At 37.8% G+C, this 21674-nt stretch overlaps 1 protein-coding gene across 3 annotated transcripts in view; it reads left to right on the forward strand.

Annotated features, from left to right (window-relative positions):
* The window catches only part of LRRC28 (leucine rich repeat containing 28), a 155492-nt gene that overhangs the window by 7086 nt on the left and 126732 nt on the right, over positions 1-21674 (forward strand). For all 3 annotated transcript variants that reach the window (XM_080807662.1, XM_080807664.1, XM_080807663.1), the window contains exon 3: positions 10993-11033. In XM_080807662.1, coding sequence (XP_080663788.1) covers positions 10993-11033 — 41 coding nt within the window. The remainder of the gene's footprint in view (positions 1-10992; positions 11034-21674) is intronic.

The following is a 21674-nucleotide window of genomic DNA, read 5'->3' on the forward strand; positions in this document are numbered from 1 at the left end:
AATCTAAAGCAGACTGACCTCGAGCCCGATGCCAGGCTTGATCTCATGACCCCAAGACCAAGGTTGAGCTGGAACCAAGAGTCAAATGCTTAATCAACTGTGCCACCCAGGTGCCCCATTTTAAAGTACTTTTTATCAGTACAGTTGACCCTTGAACAATGCCAGGGTTAGGGGTGCTGACCCCATGCTCAGTCAAAAATCGACATTTAACTTTTGACTACCCCAGAACTTATCTTCTAATAGCCTGCTGTTGACCAGGAGCCTTGCTGATAACATAAACAGTTGATTAATACATGGTTTGCTTGTTACATGTATTACATACTATGTTCTTACAATACAGTCAACTAGAGAAAAGAAAATGTTATTAAGGGGGCACCTGGGTGGCTCAGTCAGTTGAGCATCCGACTCAAATTCAACTCAGGTCATGATCTCAGCATCATGAGATCAAGCCCCATGCGGGCTCCATGCTCAGCAGGGAGTCTGTGTAAGATTCTCTCCCTCTGCTCCCCCCTGCTACTCCCATGCACTCTCATGCACTCACTCTTTCTTTCTCAGATAAACAAATAAATAAATAATCTTTTTTTAAAAAGCAATACATAAGGAAGAAAAATATAGTTGTAATTATACTGTATGGAAAAAATCCACGTTTAACCAACTGAACTACCCAGGTGCCACTTAAAACTTTTTTTTGACATGAGTCAATTTATATAAGAATTTAGTTATGTAATTAATAGGTGAATAAGTAGTAGTTAGGAAACATGATTTTGGTTCCTAACATTTATCTTAAAAGAGTTGTAAAGTCTCACATTTGTGGAAGTTAGAAGATATTTACAATAGGAAATATAGGTTCTGTGTTTGTTATGTGATAGGTAGTCACATAATTCTTGAATGAATAGATAAATGAATATGAAGTAGATTAAGGTAAGGATTATTAATATAGGTATAAGTGTTCCGGACTGAGAGCCTTCGAGGTCAAGGTCTCTGTCTTAAATTCTGCATCCCTGTGCCTGGTGTACTGCCCAACACTTGTAGAACCTATAATCTAATTCTGTGTAGCAGGATTATGGGAGATTTTTTGGAGAAGATGCTGTTTACATTGACACTGAGGAATGACATTGGGAGGAGTTTAGGAGGAAAAGTATTCATTCAACATGTATTCAGTGAGTATTTGCTCTGTACCCAGTACTCTTCAAGGCTCTTATTTGGAACAAATTCTTACGGAATTCTCATGGAATTTTCATTTGTTCACATCCCAAGCTGAAGGGAAAGTATGAACTAGGAGGCAATGGCAGAAGGTTCAGAGGACAAGTCTAGGTGCCTGTTTTGCTGAGAGCAGTGGGCTTTTTGGTTTGTTTGGTTTTTGTTCTTCAGTGCCTAAGAACTGAGGAACTGAGGGTTCCTAAAGAGGGCTGAGGTGGGGAGTTCTGGGGAGATGGCGCAGCAGTGTGTCCTCACTTCAGCCGGAGCAGCTCTCCATCTGTTGGCTTTGTATATTGGCGCTCTCTACACCAAACCTGACGTAGGTGGGATGTGTAGATCTAGTGAATGTTTCTCACTCCTTTTAGCAGAACCGTTCATTCAGAAAGTTCACTAAATCACAGGTAAAACTGAAATTATTCTTCTTTAGGAGACAGGATAGGCAAGAGTCTTGCTCAATCCATACCTCCTTCCCTTCCAGGGAGCTGTCTGGGTGGTCTAGGAAACCACAGAGTGGAATAGAAAGCCACTAACTGAGCACAGCTGACATGAGAAGTCTACATTCTGCCCAGCAAGGCCATCTGCTTGGGGACTGAAGATTTGTAGAGAATGCAGGTTTGAAATGATTGTTGTGAAGAGTCACATGGCGGTTTGACTAGAGAAAGACAGTAGGATTGTTGGCATTAGTCAGCAAGCTGTCTGTTGCTAGGCTTATGGTGGAACCATCTGCTTCTTTAGGGGATTTTCTCCTGCAGTACCCAACTGTCGGAGGTAGGAGGAGGGTGGACTGTTGCCTGCCTGCAGGCTTAGGTTTTTTCCAGGTGAATACAGTGCAAGTGCAGAGGGACTAAGGAGGTTCAGGAATTTGGCAGGAACGTCTGGGGACATGGAGGATGGGGTAAGGAATGTGAGCTGGATTGGAGGCAAAGAAGGAAAGGAGGAGTGAATGAACAGGGAGAATGGAGACGGGTCAAAAGACCCACTGACGCTGAAGAATTGTATTGGGCATGACTGAGTAAGCCACCTAGGGGGACGGGACAAGTGGTTGTGGAGAGAGACTTAAGTGGTGGAGAAGTTTCAGGTAAGGTCTGGATATGAGTGCAGGATGAAGGAGGCTGAGGTGAAGGCTACCTCTGTCCCCCCTCATTTCCCCCACCAGAAGAAGCTGGAGTCTTTCTAATTGTTGGAGTATAGTTTGGAAGCAGCAGTCACCAGTTCTGCCTCCTAACCTGGAAGTTCATGAAGGGAGGGAATTAGCAGTGGGAGCATTTGAGGACTACAGTCCTCAAAGGGCTTGTTTCAGTGTTTGGTAGCCAAACCCAGTATTAGGAGGTAACAGACCCCCGGGTTCCGTGTGCTTAACCTCCTTGGACTTCAGGGTTTTTTCATTTATAAAATAAAAGGCCACAGGAGACTTGAGGGGAAAAAAAAGAAATCTCAGTGTGGAAACAAAAGCACTTAATGGATCTGCCAGCTTCTCTTAATGAGGACAGTAGGCAGGTTTTCCTGGGGCCATGAAAGGGTGACCTACCCAGATGCTAATGGAACTCTCACCTGTTGCCAGTTTTACCTGTTGCCAGAATGGACAAGAAAGAGATGTCTAAATTTTAATGAAAGAGGGGAATTTGGCTTATGTCTGAGCGATAAGAGCAGATGGATCTTGATCAATCAGTTAATCTATGCAACAATACAGAATTTAACTTAAAAGTGATATCCTGGGATTAAAGGGAATAAGAAGTCTGTTCATATTCCTGAATTGGGATGGGGCATAAGGCACAGAAGTGTTTCCTGTTGACCCAGGAGAATATAAACAGGAGAATATAAACAGACAAATTATAGAAGACTATAGATAGAACAGAAAAAGATGTTTTAACTTCCAATAGAAGGTAAAACATTGATCATCCTTTCCGATTAGATTGGCAAAAACTAGTATTTAGTATTGAAGGTACTTGATGTGGGAGACTAAGAAGATGCTCTCACACACTGTCAGACGGAGTGGAGGTGGCTGAATGTTTTTGGTGGGTGGTTTGACCACATCTGACAACATTTTGCATAAATACGTGTTTGAATCAGCATTTTTCACTTGTAAGAATTTACCCAATGGAACAAATGTCAAGTGAACCAGGATGTTCATCACAGCATTGGATAGAATGAAAAATTGTGAAAACCTCAATATTCATCATTATGGGATTGGTTAAAATCTGATAAAATGATAATATCATTTGAGTCTTTAGTAAGTCCCAGGCACTGTCTTAAGTAATTTACATGTATTAAGTTAATTAATCCTCAAGACAATCCTGTGAAGTAGGCACTATTATTATCCCTACTTTATAGGCAATAAGCTAAGATGTTAAAAAGGGCTTAGGTCAATCTTATAGTGATTATAGCTGTGGATGGGGGGCAGGCAAGAGAGTGGGGGTTGGAAGAGAAAGAGCCTTACTTAAGTCTGTAGAAGTAAAAAAAGGAAGGCGCTATTAAGTTTGGTTTATATTTTTTTCCACTAAATACTTTCTTTTACAATTAAAAATCAATTATTATGAGATTACTGAGGGCCTGGGCGGCTCAGTCAAGCATCTGCCTTCAGCTCAGGTCATGATCCCAGGGTCCTAGAATTGAGCTTACCCTGCTCAGCAGGGAGTCTGCATTCTGTCTCCCTCTGCCCCTCCTCCCTGCTTGTCGCCCCACCCTCAAATGAATAAACAAAATCCTAACAAACTGTAAGAATGAGATTGTTGGCATATAGTACCAGTAAGATCTTAGGCAGCTCTCAGGTTGTATTAATCAGTGAGTCTAGATACTTTGATTTACAATGATGGTGATGCCTGCCTGCCCTTATGTTGTGCTGACATTGGTGGCTCCTACAGCTGGTGGCTGGGTTGAGGGTGAAAGGGGTCCATGTCTGGGAAAGTTACATAGCTGTGCCCTCCACCCCCTTGGAATTTGGTAATAGTAGGATCTGGATTAAATGAACATCAGAACATCTTAAAGGGAAAACAGTGAGGAAATGGTAAAAGAGCATCCGGCCAACAAGTGTGGCAGAAAAATTTGGGACAGAGGATTAAGTTTTGTTTTTGTTTGTTTGGTTCACTTTGAATTCCAACATAAGGGGCTTCTTGTCTGTAACTTGTTGGACCTTTCCAGATTCAACCACTGCTGGGGTGCAAGGCCCCCATAATCACTGCAATTCTGCATCTGAAGCTAATATTACAGTGTATGTTAACTAAATGGAATTTAAATAAAAACTTGAAAAAAAATAAAATCAATAATGTCATTTTTATCATTTTTATCATGGAAGTCCAATTGCGACTAAGTTAGTGCTACATATTTGTAGTGCGAAGCAGGGAAGAAAAATTATCTCAGGGTTCTTTTTAGGCACCTCAAAGACAACTTCAGAAACAACATAATTTGTCCAGTATTTGAAAAATTCTCTGTACCTCATTTTTTCCCTTTCTCTCCCCTTTGAAGTGGCTTTGCTAATATTTGTAATGCTTTGTATTCAAGCACTCTGTGAATTTCCAGTGCAATTTTTGTTTTAATGAACTCGTGACATAAGGTACCTTATTTTGGGAAAGATACTCTGAGAAATTTGGATATTTGCTGCAGATTTTTCATTGCTTTCCTTTCGGATGCATTAAAACAAATAACTAAAGATGTTATGCTCACATTTCCAAATAACTAGTATTTTCCGGTAAAACCCTGACATATGTTTTGGATTATCTTTTTTGTATTGCTTATGAATACATTACCCATTGTTTGCACAGCATAGTCACTTGGATTTTTTGCTGGGAAACAGGATGTCAGGGGTAGCTTACAAAGCGTATATAAACTTGGAGTGGTGCTTGACCTATGAGTGATTGCACAGCCTTTGCTAGGAGTGCTCTTCTCTTAGCAAGAGGGGTTGGTAAGCTGTTAATACTCTCGAGCACCTTTCTTCTCAACCTCTTCTCCCTCTCTCTAGCACCCCATCTTCCCCCTACACCCCCCTCTCTCCCCAAAAAAGTATATAATGCTTCATAGGATAACTCAAATGAAAACCATAGGTAATACCATTCCTTCATGCTGCTCATTTAAGAAGAAATTAACCACCAGAGATGTGATGCTGGCAGATGCAAGTATTGAGAATCTACCGTGTTTTTCTGTCTCCAGGAAATACCAAGGAAATAGGACAAGCGTTTAAGACAAGACTGGTGCCTTTTTGGGCCACTTAAAGTTTATTTGGAGAAAAATTTAAAAAGAAGAAAGTGAGTAATTAACAGGAAGTGAACCGAGGGACAGCTGGGTAAATGGTAAAGGACATTAGGGAGCAAATGATAACAGGGCTCCAGGAAGCCTTTATATGACTATGGAAGAGGAAAGGGTGTGCTGGTTATCTCTCTGTTCCCACTGGCCTGCTAGTTAGTGTCTGACTCCTCTGTGGAGAAATACTGCTCTATGATAAATATTAAAAGGAGGAACTTTTAATATTTAATATTTGTAATATTACAAGAGGAACTCGTTATGCTGTTGGCAGTGAAAAGAGGTCTACCTTAGTTGTTCCCAATGAACAATGACATCAAATGACGGATCCAACTAGAATGCTTGTTGAGTAATGTGATGGTTTGTAAATGAAGTGCTTTTTTTCCTTCAATACCAAAACTTCATTAACCTTTTTTTAAATAAAAAAAAAGGAGGGGTGGCTCCTGGGTGGCTCAGTTGGTTAAGTGTCTGACTTCGGCTCAGGTCATGATCTTGTCCTGGGATCGAGCCCCACGTCTGGGTCCCTGCTCCGCAGGGAATCTGCTTCTCTTTCTCCCTCTGCCCCTTCCACTGATTGTGCTCTCTCTCAAATAAATACAGTCTTTAAAAATAATAATTTTTGATATGAAATGAACTTAATGTAAAATTAACCATTTTAGAGTGCACAATTCAGTAGTACATTCACAGTATTGAACAGCTGCTGCCTCTGTCTAGTTTCAAACTAAACCCCTTACTCACTAAGCAGTTACTCATTAAGCATCACTGCAAACTACAACCCCTTACTCATTGAGCAATTTCTCCCTATGCCCTTCCACACCCCAGCCCTGCTAACCACCAGTCCGTGTTCTGTTGTTACGGATTTATCTATCCTGGATAGTTCATATAAATGGGATCATTCCATATGTGACCTTCAGTGTCTGGCTTCTTTTCACTTAGCAAAGTGTTGTCAGTGTTCATCCAAATTGTAGTATATATCAGTCCTTCATTACTTTTTATGACTCAGGAAGTACCCATTTCATGTGCATACCACAATTTATTTACCCATTCATCCACTGATGAATGTTTGGGCTCTTTTCACCTTCTTGCTACTATGAAGAGTGCAGCTATGAATAGGGATTACAATTACACGTTCGAGTACCTGTTTTTAATTCTTTTGGGTGTATACCTAGGTGTGGAATTGTGGGATCATGCAGTAATTCTAGTTTTTTGAGGAAATGCTGAACTACTTTACCAGCAAGGTACCAGACTTCCAAATTTCTCCATAGCTTCACCAACACTTTTCTTTCACAGTTTTTAAAATACTATTATTACAGTGGGTTGAAGTGGGTAGGTGTGAGATGATACTGCATGTGGTTTGGATTTCCGTTTCCCTAATGCTAATGATGTTGGACATCTCTTTCTGTGCTTGTTGGCTATTTGTATATATTTAGAGAATATTCAAATCCTTTGCCCATTTTCAAATTGGGTTGTTTGGTGGTTTTTTGGTAAGGGTTCTTTATATATTTGGATGCTAGACCTTGAACAGATACATGATTCATAAATATTTTCTCCCATTTTAAATGTTGTCTTCACTTTCTTGTAATTCACTTTCTTATAATATGCTTTAGTGCACAAAAGTGTTTTTAACTTTGGCGAGGTGCATTGTATCTGTTTTTTTCCTGTTCCTCATGCTTTGGTGTCCTATCTGTGAATCTATTGCCAAATCCACAATGACGAAGATTTACCCCTATATTTTTTTCTATGAGTTTCATGGTTTAGGTGGTTATATTTAAGTCACTGATCCATTTTTAATTAATTTTTGAATGTAGTGTGAGGTAGAGGTCCAGCTTCATTTGACTTTTTATAAGTGCTGTAAGAGCTAAAATTCATTTAATTCATGACTTTTTTGAAATGTGTTTTTGGAGGTGAGGATGGAGCAGGTTTTGCTGAACCCTGAATCCTAGTGGTTTTTAACAGCACAATTATTTCTTTTACTCACACTGCATGACTCTCATATTGCTTGGGGACTCTGGTTTATGGTGTCCACAGCCAGGGAGGAAGGCTGACAAAGCTTCCATCATGTGGTTAGTATGAACTTATGAACTTTTATGTAATTTTTTGTATTTCACCTCAAAATTTTATTTTTTTAATTAAAAAAAGTTAATTAAGTTTTGGTACTGAAGGAAAAAAAATTTCTTTCACAGACCAGCACAATACACTCACTGCACTTTTCAGTTTTTGTCACGACACCTTTCAAAGTCATGAATTAAGTGCATTTTAGTTCTTACAGTTCAGGCTCTTTAAGACTACCACGTCAACGTAATTTCACTGACCAAAATAAGTCATTTAGCTGTACCGAGCTTGGAGAGAAAAATGCAGTCCTACCAGGTGCCCAGAAAGAGAAGAAAAAAGAAGTAACTGGTACACGATGCCCACCAGAGAACATCACTGAACATAGTGTTTGCAACATATGTGAAGTATTGGTTCCAAGATACATAATTGAAAAACGTTTCCATTTAAGGGGGTTGGCAGTTTTCCTTAAAAGGTTGTAGTAAAACATCATTGATTCAAAATTAGAGGTAAACTTTATGTTTAACTTTGCTTGCTGAAGTTTACTTTTACATTATTTGTAAAGAAAAATTATTTACTGAAGTGTAATGTGGGTTTTAGTGAAGAGAATTTTGGCTTAATTTAGAAAACAATTTTTAACTAGTAAGAAGTAATTCAGGGATGCTTACCAGTAGGTGTCAGCCACAGCCCATGCAATGGGCTGCTTATTTGTCAAGGCTTTTTGGGCAGGTACTAATAAGGGGTTGGTTTTGTTTCTGGTTTTTTTTTTTCACCCAGTATTCTAATGAACTGCAGTTTTCTTAAGGTCAGCTTGCTTATTTTTAAATAAAAACACAGTGTATCTACTCATTAATAAAGATAGGGTAATGCACCATTAGCAGGAGAAACATTATTCAGTGCTTAATTGCGTGTGAAGCTGTGTAGCTTGAAAGAGCTAAGTTCTCATGGGAAGATTAGAATAATGTTTAATGGGACCAAATAGGCATCTGGAAAGAATGACCACAGATCCTGAGTCAGCCAGATGTGTGATACTGATTGTTGCAGATAAAACAGATGAAGCTTTTTTTCTGAATAAATCTTTCCTTTTCAGAGAAACAGCTGTTATTAAGCCTCTTATTAACCCCCCCTTTGTAATTCTGCCCCCCCCAACATTCCCCCATCCCTAGCTGCCTAGTTTGCTTAGGAAGCTTTGTATGTATGCCCATAAATGGAAGTGTGTATTCTCCTTAATAGAAGAGATACCGATACTAAAACATTTTGAGGATTTGAATAGATCGAAGAGTAACATCTGAGGAAAGACATTTCCTGAAGGATCTCATTGCATATATTGCTATTAAAACATGTTAAAAAAAAGAAGAAGAAGAAGAAGAATCAGCATTTGAAAACTAAATACAAGTGATTTTATAAAAAATGAGTACTCAATAAATGATTCGTTGTCTTCGTAACAGTATTCGTATTCAATATTCGGCTGTAATAGAAGGACAAGGAAAAAAAATAGAAGGACAAGGATGTATGTGTATATAAGCAGCTTTGGATGCCGTTACAATTTAAATACATCAGTATGCCAACTGAAATTAGTAATGTCATTTCCTTGTTGAAAATAAACCAGTGGATTTTGTTCAGATTTTTTAAAAAAAGTTTTCGCATAGTATAAGATATAAGCTCTAATGATCTGTTTTCATGTCACTCTCTGCAAAATCATTATAGACCTGTGTACCCTATGGCCCAGACATACCAAACTAATGGTATTTTTCTCTTTAGAACCCAAATTGGATGATTATGATTGATTACTCAATTATGTAGCAGTTTATGCTGTGGGTACCACATATCTTAATGTAATCTTTTTCGATTATGTGAGACATAACATGCTCACTGTTAAAAATTCAAGTAATACTAACTAGATGGAGAATAGCAACCCTAGTCCTTTCCCTGGTGATAATCATTGTTACTAAGTTCCTATATGAAAAATTACTTTGTTACAAATATAAATCTGTCTAGTTTTCACTTTCATTTTTCAATTAACATGATTTTTTTTAAGAAGGGGGAGGGGCAGAGGAAGAGAGAGAACCTAGCAGGCTCCATGCCCACAGAACACTACATGGGGCTCGATCTTACAACCCTGAGATCATGACCTGAGTGAAAATCAAGAGTTGGAGGCTTAACCGACTGAATCACCCAGGTGCCCCTAACACAGTTGTTTTTATAACAGGATTTTTGAAAACATCAGATCTGTTCAGGAGTACTGTTAGGGAGTGAAAGCAGAAGAGATCGTATTTGCAGTTTCCCAGACATGCCTCCTTCTCCCACCTTTTTGTATGTTGCTTCTTGTGCCTGGAAGCTAACCGGAACTTCCTCCCTGCCCCACAGCAACCTCTGAAAATGTATGTTTGTCTTTCAGGACTCAAGCTATACCTAGTTACTTCTAAAAAATATTCCTGATTCTTCGTTGTTGATATCTAGCCTACCCTACAGTATGTTTGGGCGTAGAATAAAATATAGATAGAGATACGTATTACTTCCGACTCAGTGTGCTCCTTTAATCTCAACAACTCCTGTCTTTGTGTAAATTTGAACTCTGTGTGTGTGTGAGAGAGAGAGACAGACAGACAGACAGACAGACTGGCTTTCAGTTACTTGCAGGAAGCTTTTCCTTTTACTCGGTGCCTCTAGTCGAGAGAAGCCTTCTTAAATTTCTCTGAGTTGGGAGTTTCTGATCTTTACAAGGGCCAGTCCTTCCAAAACTTTGGCTCTGTGTAAGGCACCTAGGTTCGTCCCAATCTGTCTTCCCCATGACCCGTTTGCTGTTCTTGTTGCACCACACCCCTTCGGACCTGTGGCCCCGTCCGCCACTCCCCTGGATCCTGGACTCCAGCTTCCTCTGTTCACCCTGAGCTTAGTTAGGTCTTCATTCCTGGCACCTGGGGATTTCCCTAATTTTTTCCAAGGCACGTGATTTGGGAGTTTAGGGGGGTGAATGTTAGTTTCCTAGGGCTGCTGTAGCAAACTACATAGGTTAGGTGGCTTAAAACGACAGAAATTTATTCTCTCACAATTCTGGGAGCTGGAATTCTGAAGTCAAGGTGTGGGCAGGGTGGGTTCCCTCTCAGAGCTCTGAGGGAGAGAATCTGTTCCTTCCTTTCTCCTCGATTCTGATAGTTGCCAATGATCCTTGATGTACCATGGCTGTGTCACCCCAGTGTCTGGCTCTGTTGTCAGCCGGCATTCTTCCTGTGTGTGTGTCTTGTTAAGAACAGTTTAATTTCTTCTGTGACTGTGGTGGAATACAAGGTTTCTAGTTTCTCTGAGAGACACTGATTTTAAGTGTTCAAATTTATAGGTTTAAATTGTAATATAGCCTATTTGAGCATAAAACCCAGACCTGCTTTATTTTTGCATTATTTTCTCTAGATTTACACCCCCCCCAAAAGATAGTACTTTGTGTTTAAGCTCATTAGAAATGTTTATACATTTTTCAAAAATAAAATTTAATTCTGAGTTTTTAATTTTCAGCCAGAAAACCTTGCTCAGAAGCTTCCAAACCTTGTGGAACTGTGAGTCTGTTTATTCAAATTTTTTAAAAAAACAACAATGAAAATAATTTTAAGTTATTTGAAATAAGAGGATATCTCATTTTAATGTATTTATTATTTTTTTGGTGTCATGGTCATAGTGTTTGTGTAGGTAATTCTGCTAAACCCAATAATATTTTAAAGTATTTTACCACTTAAAGTTGTGTTTTAAATATCTCACCTTAAGGTGGTAAAGATAAACTTTTTAAAACTATGAAAGATTTTTTTTTTTTCTGGGTGCAGCTTCTTGGTCACAGAATCCTTGTGGACAGTCAGTGTAATTGGGAAAGTTTATTGCTGTTACTGCTACTATATATTTGCTATTTGATATAAGCAGTCCAACAGTGTAAAAGGTTTAAAATGTAGAGTGAAAACCTACTTCCCTGTGTTCTCTGTAACTCATTTGTTTTTTAGTTCTTTTGATGATTACCTCCATAATGCTAAATAATATGTTTACACCTTTGTTTTTTGGTGCACTAACTTATCTATTATCTAGTATCTAGTATCTAGTATCTATTGATTTACCTGTAAGGAGGATTTTTAGAATCTTCCCCTTTCCTTCCAGCTCCCTCCTAATTTTGTTGAAGGAGGAGTTTGCATTGCTATTTCTTGTTCTCTTTATTATTTGGCATGATTTTCAAGAGGTAAAGGAAAGAAAACTAACATTACACCTTCATCTTTAAGCTGGGAGTATGTCATTTCTACTCCCCCACCAATTCTTTTATTTTGAAAAGTTTCAAACTAACAGGAAAGTTGAGAACATAGTATGATCAATACCCATATATACTTCTCCTAAATTTAACCAGTTGACATTTTGCCATATTTGCTTTCTCTTTCTGTCTCCTATCATCTCCCTTCCTCCTTCCCTTTCCAGTCCTTCCATGTGCACATACAGACACACACAAATTTCAGATATTATTATACTTTACCCCTAAATATAGTATGTATTTTCTAAGAATAAGGGCAGTCTTGCACATAATTATAATATTATCACACATTTAAATTAATATTAATTCAGGGACACCTGGGTGGCTCAGTCAGTTAAGCTTCCCATTCTTGGTTTGGTTCAGGTAATGATCTCAAGGTTGTGAGATCGAGCCCCGTGTAGGGCACCACACCAGGCATGGAGCCTGCTTAAGATTCTCTCTCTCCCTCTCCCTCTGCTCCTCCCCCTGCTCATGCTCTCTCTTTCTCTCTCTCTCTCAAAAAAAAGGTAATATGAATTCAGTAATATTATTTAATGTACACTGCATATTTAAATTATTCCAATCTCACCCCCCCAAACATACCCAATGTCTTTAAATTAGTGTTTGTCTGGTTTGTCTGATTTTTCCCTCTTAATTAGATTTAAACATCTTTGGTGATTTTTCTACCCCATTTGCTTTATCAAATTTTAAATTTCATTATATATATATAAAATATACATACATATACATATATAAATATATACATTTTTTTGAAGCTTTCAGGAGTGTTGCATGCATCATGTTTTTTTAACCTCTAAATACTTCAGTGAATATTTTCAAGAAGATGTCTTAACATTATTTTAAGTCTACTTGTTTTTATAAGCTCTTTACAGTTTCCTTCATATAGGTTTTGAACATTCCTGAAGTTTATTCCTAAGCATTTAATATATATTTTTTGCTATTGTAAATGAATTTTCTTACCTGTTACCTCTTTTAAGTGGTTATTTTTTTAATATATGAGCACTATGTTTTCATGTGTTAACTCTGTATTGTGCTACCTTGCTGGAATCTTATTGAGTTAGTTTTATGGTTGATTCCTCACGGTTTTTCAGGTATACTCTCATGTCTGAAAATACATATAATGTTGTTTCTTTTTTTCTAAAACTTATGCCTTTATTTATTTTCTCTAGTCTGATGGCATTGGCTAGTCCTTCCAGAACAGTGTGAAATTGTACTTGAGACAGTGGACATCCTTGTTTTTTTGTGACCTTAGTGGGAATGCCTCCAGGGTTACCCCATAAGAAAGATACTGGCTTTACAATGAATGTATATGTAATCTATTGTGTTAAATAAATATTCATTTGTATTAACAATCTGTTGCTGCTTAACAAATTATCCGGAATGTAGTGGCTTAAACTGTGGGTAGGGGTGCTTAAAATAATGAACACTTATTATCTCATATTTTCTGACGATCTAGAATCTGGGCTTGGCTTAGCTGGGTGTCTTGGCCTCAATGTCACTTTCAAGGCTTGCAATCAAGGTTGTTGCCCAGGGCTGCTGTTTTCTCTGAAGGCTCAACTAAAGAAGTATCCTCTTCTATGTTTACTTATGTGGTTATTGGCAAGATTCAGTTAATCTCAGGTTTTTGGCCTAAAGGTTGACTCAGTTCCTAGTCGGCTGTTGGCCAGAGGACTAATTCCCTTTAGTTCCTTGCCAGTTGGCCTCTCTGTAGTGTCGTTCCCAACATGGCAGTTGACTTCCATCAGTACAAGGAAAAAAAGAGCAAGAGAGTGTATGCAAGACAGGATCCACAGTCTCTTTCTAATCTAATTATGGAAGTGACATCCCATCACTCTTGCTGTATTCTGTTCATTAGAAACAAGTCAGTTCGTCCAGCTCACACTAAGGGGAGGCTTACCACACAAGGGCCTACATGCCAGGTAGTGGAGATCGACGGGGACCGTCTTGGAGGCTACCTACCAGACCATTAATTTCTACTTTCTCAAGGATTTTTATTAGTAATGGGTGCGGAATTTATTCAAAGCCTTTTTTAGACTTGAAGGAAAAAAATTCTTGAGGCCTTCAGGCAAAAAAGTGAAACAATCATGAAGATGAAGAAGACTGCAAAGTAATACTCCAAACTGTGTCATGTGTACAGTGGTAGTTGCTTTCACACTTGATAGTGGTTTTTTTTGAGCCCTTTAGAAATATTTTTATATTATACATATGTAATTATGTATAACATATAGCATTACATGAGAAATAACACTATATATATGTTTGTAATATAAATAAGTTCTATAATATAAATGAATAAATAGTATATAATTCTGTGTTACATATATTATATATAATAAGTTAGTGGGATTTTAGTCATTTTTCACATGTATTAATACATCATTTTTCTCTGGCTACTTTCAATTTTCTTTTTTGGTTTTCAGAAATGTAACTATGATGTACCTTGGTATAATTCTGTATTTATTTATGTTGGAGTTTGCTGAGCTTCTTGAATCTGTGAATTTATGTCTTTTCCCAAATTTGATACATTTCAACCATTATTTCTTTGAATGTTTTTTATGCACTATTCCCTTTCTCCTTCTTGGGCACCATTTACACATATGTTAATCTGTTGATGTTGTCCTGCCTTCCTCTAAGGCACTGTTCATGTTTCCTTCAGTCTTTTTTCTCTCTGCATTTTATCTTTTTTTTAAAGATTTTATTTATTTCAGACAGAGAGCACGAGAGAGAGAGGGCGAGCATAAGTGGGGCAGGGGTAGGGGGCAGAGGATGGAGCTGGGAGAGACAGTGAGCTGGGAGAAGTGGTCTCCCTGCTGGACATGGGGCTTGATCCCAGGACCTTGGGACTTAACTGACTGAGCCACCCAGGTGCCCCTTCTCTGTGTTTTAGATTAGATAATTTATATTGATCTTTCTTCAAGTTCATAAACTCTTCCCTTTGGTTATGTTCATTCTGTTATCCAGCTTTATCCAGTAATTTTTTCAATTTTAGATCATTCTTTCATTTGTTCATTCATCTGTCCTTCCTTCCTTCCTTCCTTCCTACTGAAATTTCCCGTCTTTACATTGCAGGCATATATTACTTTAGATCACTATATATAGCTGTAATAACTACATAAAAATTCCTTGTCTGCTGATTCCAACATCTTGGTCATCTTGAGCTTGATATCATTGTTGTTGTTGTTAATGGATCACATTTTCTTGTGTTTTCATACGTTGAATTGATTATATCCTGACAGTTGGGAATATTGTGTCTTGGCAACTGGAATCTGTTATATTCATTCAAAGAATGTTGATATTTTTGATTTAGCAGGCAATTCACTGGTTTGACTCAAGCAGTAAAACTGTTTCCTGGAGGGCAGCTGAAATCTTGGTGTACTTCTTATACTTTTAGCTGGAGTTTTTTCTATATTTGCATGGTTCTGGGATTGCCATTGTTTTAGGCAAAGTTTAGAAATAGAATTTGGGGTTCTCCCTCCCTGACTCTTTTTGTCTGGTATTCTCCCGTTACCTGCCAGTGGTTGTGGTTGCCCTGAATTCTGTCTTCCTATTCTTTAGGCTAGTAAGTCTAAAGTTTTTTATCAGAATTTTAGCTGCTTTGCATGGTAACTGTCTGTACCCTGCCTTCAACTAAATGCTGTTTAAAAAAAACAAAACAAAACAAGGGGTGCCTGAGTGGCTCAGTGGGTTAAGCCTCTGCTTTCGGTTCAGGTCGTGGTCTCAGGGTCCTGGGATCGAGCCCTGCATTGGGCTCTCTGCTCAGCAGGGGGCCTGCTTCCCCCCCTTTCTCTCTGCCTGCCTCTCTGCCTATTGTGATCTCTCTCTGTGTCAAATAAATAAATAAAATATTTTAAAAAATTAAAAAAATAATAAAAATAAAAAGCAAGGCAAAACTCAAACTCACCCAATGCCATTCATTCTAAGTTTAGACTCTTTGCCAGAATTGGCTTGTTTTTGTTTACTCTGCAGTGCCTTAGAGCCCTGTGTGTGTGTGTTCTTTAGCATTTTAGTTGTTATCTGCCAGAGGATCAGTCTGGTAGGAGTTTATTTTCCTGTATTGAATTGGAATTTACGTTCTTTTCTTTTAACCACTCTGTGTCTTTTTAATTCAGGTTGGTTTATTGAAGTCAACATTAGTTGGTTCTTTGATTTTTGACCAATCTGACAATCTGGGTCATTTAACTGGAGTGTTTAGATCATGTTACATTTCATGTAATTACTGATATGCTTGAGTTTAAGTCAACCATCTTACAACTTGTGTTCTGTTTGTCTCAACTGTTATTATTTTTTTCCTTATTTCTTTAAAATTATTTTAGTGTCATGTAGGATCCCATTTACTACCGCTATTGGTAGTAAAATTATTAACTCTATTTCTATTTCAGTGTTTTGTTTATATTGTGCTTCTTTAACCTGTTACAGTCCACCTTCTCATAATGCACCACTTCACATGTAATGTAGGAACCTTACATCAATGCTTCATTCTTTGTGCTAGTGTATGTCTTATGCATGTGTGTGTTTGTATGTATCTATCGATATACATATATGTGTACATATCACGTGTATGTCAGTCAGGGTCCAGTTAGGAGATAGAAACCATACCCGTAGTTTAAACAGGGAAAATTAATATAAAGAATTGTTGACTAGTAAAATGTTATTAGCTACTAAAAAAAGATAAAGGACCTATGGTATGCAGAATTAGTTAAGTATGAAGAACAGATATTACTTCTGGGCTGAGGGAAAGTAGGCAGTGAAAGGACTGATGACTTAGGAGTGCTCCATCCCCTACACTGATATTTAGACCCCTTCAGTGGAGGTCTGGCTGCCACAGGAGCATACAGCCTGCTGGTGGTGGAAGAGCTTGCCAGATGATTTAGGCTGGAGCTGCTCCGTGATACCAGCTCACTGTTGCAGGAAGGCTTTGGTAGTCTGGAGCTGGTTTGTAGAAGCAGCCTGGCTGGTGGGGAGGCAGTTGCCTGAAGTGTGAGCAGGACTACCACAGAAGTGGCCACAGGGTGGTAAGACTGTTGCCTGAGGCTGGTCAAAGCTGGTCTGTAGCAGTACTTTGCCGGATGGGAAGAGGGTGGCCTGACGGTGCAGCCAAGAACTGCTACAGAGCTGGGTGGGAGTTCACAGTGTGAGAATGTGGCTTGAGGTTTTCCAAGAGGGCTGCTGAGGTGAGCGCTTCTGGGCTTTGGCTCCTGTGCTAAATAAACAATTGAAGGGCGACTGGCCCCAGAAGGGAGGGCCTTCCTGCTGCTGTCATCTGGCAGAGTCACTCCAGTGCCCTCTTTTTGACAACCTAACATTAGACCAGTCATAGAAGGTAGATTTGGAGCTGACAGACTAAACTGATAACTGGCCAAAGTCATTATTTTAACTTTGAATTTAGATTGTTTATTTAAAGAAACTTAAAATGAGAAAAGTTGTCTTTCATATTAATTCCTGTATTATTCTCTCAGATTTGGTTTAACTGAAATAAAGTCTTTATTTCTCCATCTTTTTTAAAATTTGAGATCATTTTACTTTGAGATAATGTTGGATCCACATGTAATTATAAGAAATAATACAGCAAGATCCTGTGTACCCTTCTAGTTTCCACCTCTGGTCACGTCTTGCATACACGTAGTATAAGATCAGCACCAGAAGATTGACACTGGTATTATCTTATCCAGTGTTCATTTTCTGTGTATTCGTGTGTGTGTGTGTGTGTGTGTGTACAGTTTTATCACATGTGTAGCTTTGTGTAATCACTATCATAGTTAAGATAGAGAGAGTACTTTCATCACTGCAAGGATTGTTTGAGCTACCCTTTTATAATCGCGTTTCCTGTGGTCCCCCAAACCTTGGCAACTATTACTCTGTTCTCTATCTCTGTCATTTTGTCATTTTGTTGCTGAATTCTATTTCATGGTATGGACATAAGGCAGATTCTTCAATTGTTTACCCATTGAAGGACATATTGGTGGTTTTATTTTTATCTGTAATAAATAATGTCGCTTGGTGCATTTGTATACATGTTTTTTTATGACTAAGTTTTCATTTCTCTGAGATAAATGACTAAGATGACTGTTGCTGAGTCATATGGTAATTACATGTTTCATTTTGTTGTTGTTGAGATATAATTCACATACTATAAAATTCTCCCTTCTAAGTATACAATTCAGTGGTGTTTAGTAAAATCACAAGGTTGAGCAACCATTAGTACTATCTAATTTTGGAACATTTTCATCACCTCAAAAGAAACCCATTTAGCATTCATTCCTCCCTTTCTTCAATCCCTATTAACTCCTTGGTGACCAATAATCTGCTTTCTATTTTTATGGCTGTGATTGTCTGGGATGTTTCGTGTAAATGGAATCATATAGTATGTGGCTTTTTAGGTCTTCTTGCTTTAACATAGCATGGTTTCAGGCTTCATCTATGTCACAGCATATTTCAGAATTCATTCTTTTTTTTTTTAATGGATGTATAACATTCCATTGCATGGATATACCATGTTTTGTTTATCCAGTCTTTAGTTGATAGACATTTGAGTTGTTCACACATTTTGGCTATGCTGAATAATGCAAGTGTGAACATTCATGTAAGAGTTTATGTATGAACATATATTTTCAGTTCTTTAGGGTTTATACCTAGGAGTGGAATTGCAATGGTAAACTCTGTTTAAGTTCCTTTTGAGGAACTGCCAAACTGTTTTCCAAAAGATGCATCATTTTACAATTCCACCAGTAATAAATGAGATCCTAATTTCTCCACATTTTCATCATTTGTTATTTTCTTTCCTTTTGATGATAGTCAACCTAGTAGGTATGATTTGGTACCATAATTTTGATTTGTATTTTTCTGACTAATGATGTCTTTTTATGGGTTTACTATTTGTATATTTCTTTGGAGAAATGTCCATTCAGATCTGTTTTCCATTTTAAAATTATATTTTTGGGCGGCGCCTGGGTGGTTCAGTGGGTTAAAGCCTCTGCCTTCGGCTCAGGTCATGATCCCAGGGTCCTGGAATCGAGCCCCACATCGGGCTCTCTGCTTGGCGGGGAGCCTGCTTCCCCCCTCTCTCTGCCTGCCTCTCTGCCTGCTTATGATCTCTGCCAAATAAATAAATGAAATCTTTAAAAAATAAGTAAATAAATAAGATAATATTTTTTATTGTTGAGTTATAAGAGTTCTTTATATATTTGAGTGCTTTATATATTTGATTAATATATTTGAGATAGCTTTATATATCTGAGGTATATAATCTATACATTTGAATGCTTTATACATTTGATATTTTATCAGATACATGCTTTTCAAATATTTTCTTCCATTCTGTGGTTTATCTTTTCATTTTCTTGACAGTTTTTTATCAAGACGTATTTGGCAATATGTGTTCTGGTATCATATCTAAGAAACTTTTTATTTTTTTTGCATTTAGGTCTTTGATCCATTTTGAGTTAATTTTTGCATAAGCTGCAATATAAAGGTCTACCTTCTGTTTTGCATGTGTGGGTCCAAATATCTTAGCACCATTTATTGAAAAGGATACTCTTTCTCCATTGAATTGTTTCAGCACCTTTGTCAAAAATTATTTGGCCATGGACATGCGGGCAAATTTTTGGATTCTCAATTTTATTCCGTTGATCTGTATATCTGTCTTTTTAACAATAGCACATAAACTTGATTACTGTATCTTCATAGTAAGTTTTGAAATTGAGAAGGTGATTCCTCCAACATTATTCTTGTTTTTCAAAATTGTTTTAGCTATTCTAAGTCTGTTGCATTTCCATGCAGGTTTTAACATCAGCTTGTCATGTTATTAAAAAAGTCATCTGCAATTGATGATAGCAATTGCATTGACTCTTTAGTTCAATATACAGAGTGTTGCCATCTTAATAATACAATGTCTTCTAATCTATGAATGTGAGATGTCTTTCTATTTAGATCTTTGGTTTCTTTCAACATTTTTTTGTTTGAACACTGAACACTTTTCAGTGTAAAAGTCTTGAGCTTCTTTTGTTAAATTTGTTCCTTAGTATTTATTCTTTTTTATTTTATTATACATAGAATGAGTTTCTTAACTCATGTTAGAATTACTCATTGTCTAATATATAAAAATCCTAGTGATTTTTGTATGTTGATCTGTTATTCTTCAACCTTGCTGAACTCTTTTATTAACTTTTTTTTTTTTGCGTATTCCTTAGGATTTTCTGTATACAAGATCATGTCATCTGTCAATGAAGATAGTTTTCTTTTCTTTTCTTTTTTTTAAAGATCTTATTTATTTACTTGAGAAAGAGAGATAGCATGAGCGGGGAGGAGAGGGAGAAGGGAGAGGGAGAGAGAAAAGCAAGTTCCCTGTGAGGGAACTGACTTGGGGCTCAGTCCCAGGACCCTGAGATCATGACTTGAGCTGAAGGCAGACACTCAACTGACTGAGCCACCCAGGCACCCCAATAGCTTTATTTCTTACTTTCCAATCTGTAACCCTATTATTTCTTTTTCTTGCTTAATTTCCTTGACTATAACATAGAATGTTGAATAAAAATGGTGAGACCAGATATCTTTGTGTTAGGGGGAAAGCTTGCAGTCATTTTGCCATTCAGTGTGATGATAACTATAGAGTTTTCATAGGTACTCTATGTAATTGAGGAAATTCCCTTCTACTACTTGTTCCTTGAGTGTTTTTTGCGCAAAAGGGTGTTTGATTTTGTCAAATGGTCTTTTTCTCATCTATTGAGATGACATTTTTTTCTGTATTCTGTTAATATAGTGTATTACATTGATTGATGCTTGTATGTTGAATGAACCAACCTTGCATCAGTGGGGGTAAATCCCATTTGGTCGTGGGATATGATCCTTTTTATATTTGCTGGATTTGGCTTAGTAGTATATTGTTGAGGAATTTCGCTTCTGTATTCATGAGGGAAATTGGTCTGTGGTCTTATGATATCTTGGTTTGGTATCAAGTTAATATTGGCCTGGGAATGAATTGAAAGAGTTCTCTCCTTTCTTTTCCTTTTTTATTATTATTTTTAAAGTATCTTCTCAGTTACCTTAGTGGTCAACTAATGATTAGGCAGAGAATTCCTTAGCTGCCCGAATACAGTAAGTCTCCGAATCTTTGCTGAGGAGCTTTGTTCTTGTATGGTGATAGGCCTCCACCTCTCAGCCGGCGTTTGACAACTTCACCTTAGCCTTCACCTGCTCATGTAGGAGCCTCAAGTTCAGCAGAGGTGATTGCTTAGGGTATTTTCAACTCTTCCCTGAGCATTTGCATATTTCTGGACCTGCCTTAGACCTTCTAGATTTCCAGAAATACACCAGAGCTTTTCAGAGCTCCTATGCACATCTTACCCAACTTTTCCATTTGAAGTTTTTGGTTGCCTATTGTTTGCTCCACCTGCTGTCTATTGGCTCAGGTAGCTGTGAAGTGAAACAATTGCTCATAATTTATTTGAACTGGGGAAGAGGCAAGTTTCTAGTCAGATCAAATTAAAAACAGCTTTGCAAGTGGGGTCTTCCAGGGAACCGGGAAACAATTCAAATGATGACAGTTTTCTGGGTGTGAGCTCTACCCTCGTTCTGCCCCGTCAGGTGCTAGCCAGGCTGCTGCTTTTCACTTTGATTGATAGTGATTAATCACTAGGTTTTTTGTTTGATTTTTGCTCCCCCCCATGCTTCGGCAGAGCTGGAGAGTGAGTGAAAATGCCTCAAAGTTCACAGCTCACTGTGCTTATTGAGATCGTGCCATTTTTCTTAAATAAACCCTCCCTGTATCACTTTGGTTAATTTCCAGAGTTTTGCACATAAGCTTATCAGTTTGGCCTATATTCTTGTTGATTTTATGTTCAAGAATTTTTGGAGGTCCTTACTCTTTCACTTTTGCTCTGGATTTGTAGTTTCCTAAGAAATTGCCAAATAATTTTCGAGG

This window comes from Martes martes (assembly GCF_963455335.1).
Source record: "Martes martes genome assembly, chromosome: 7".
Classification (NCBI taxonomy): Eukaryota; Metazoa; Chordata; class Mammalia; order Carnivora; family Mustelidae; genus Martes; species Martes martes.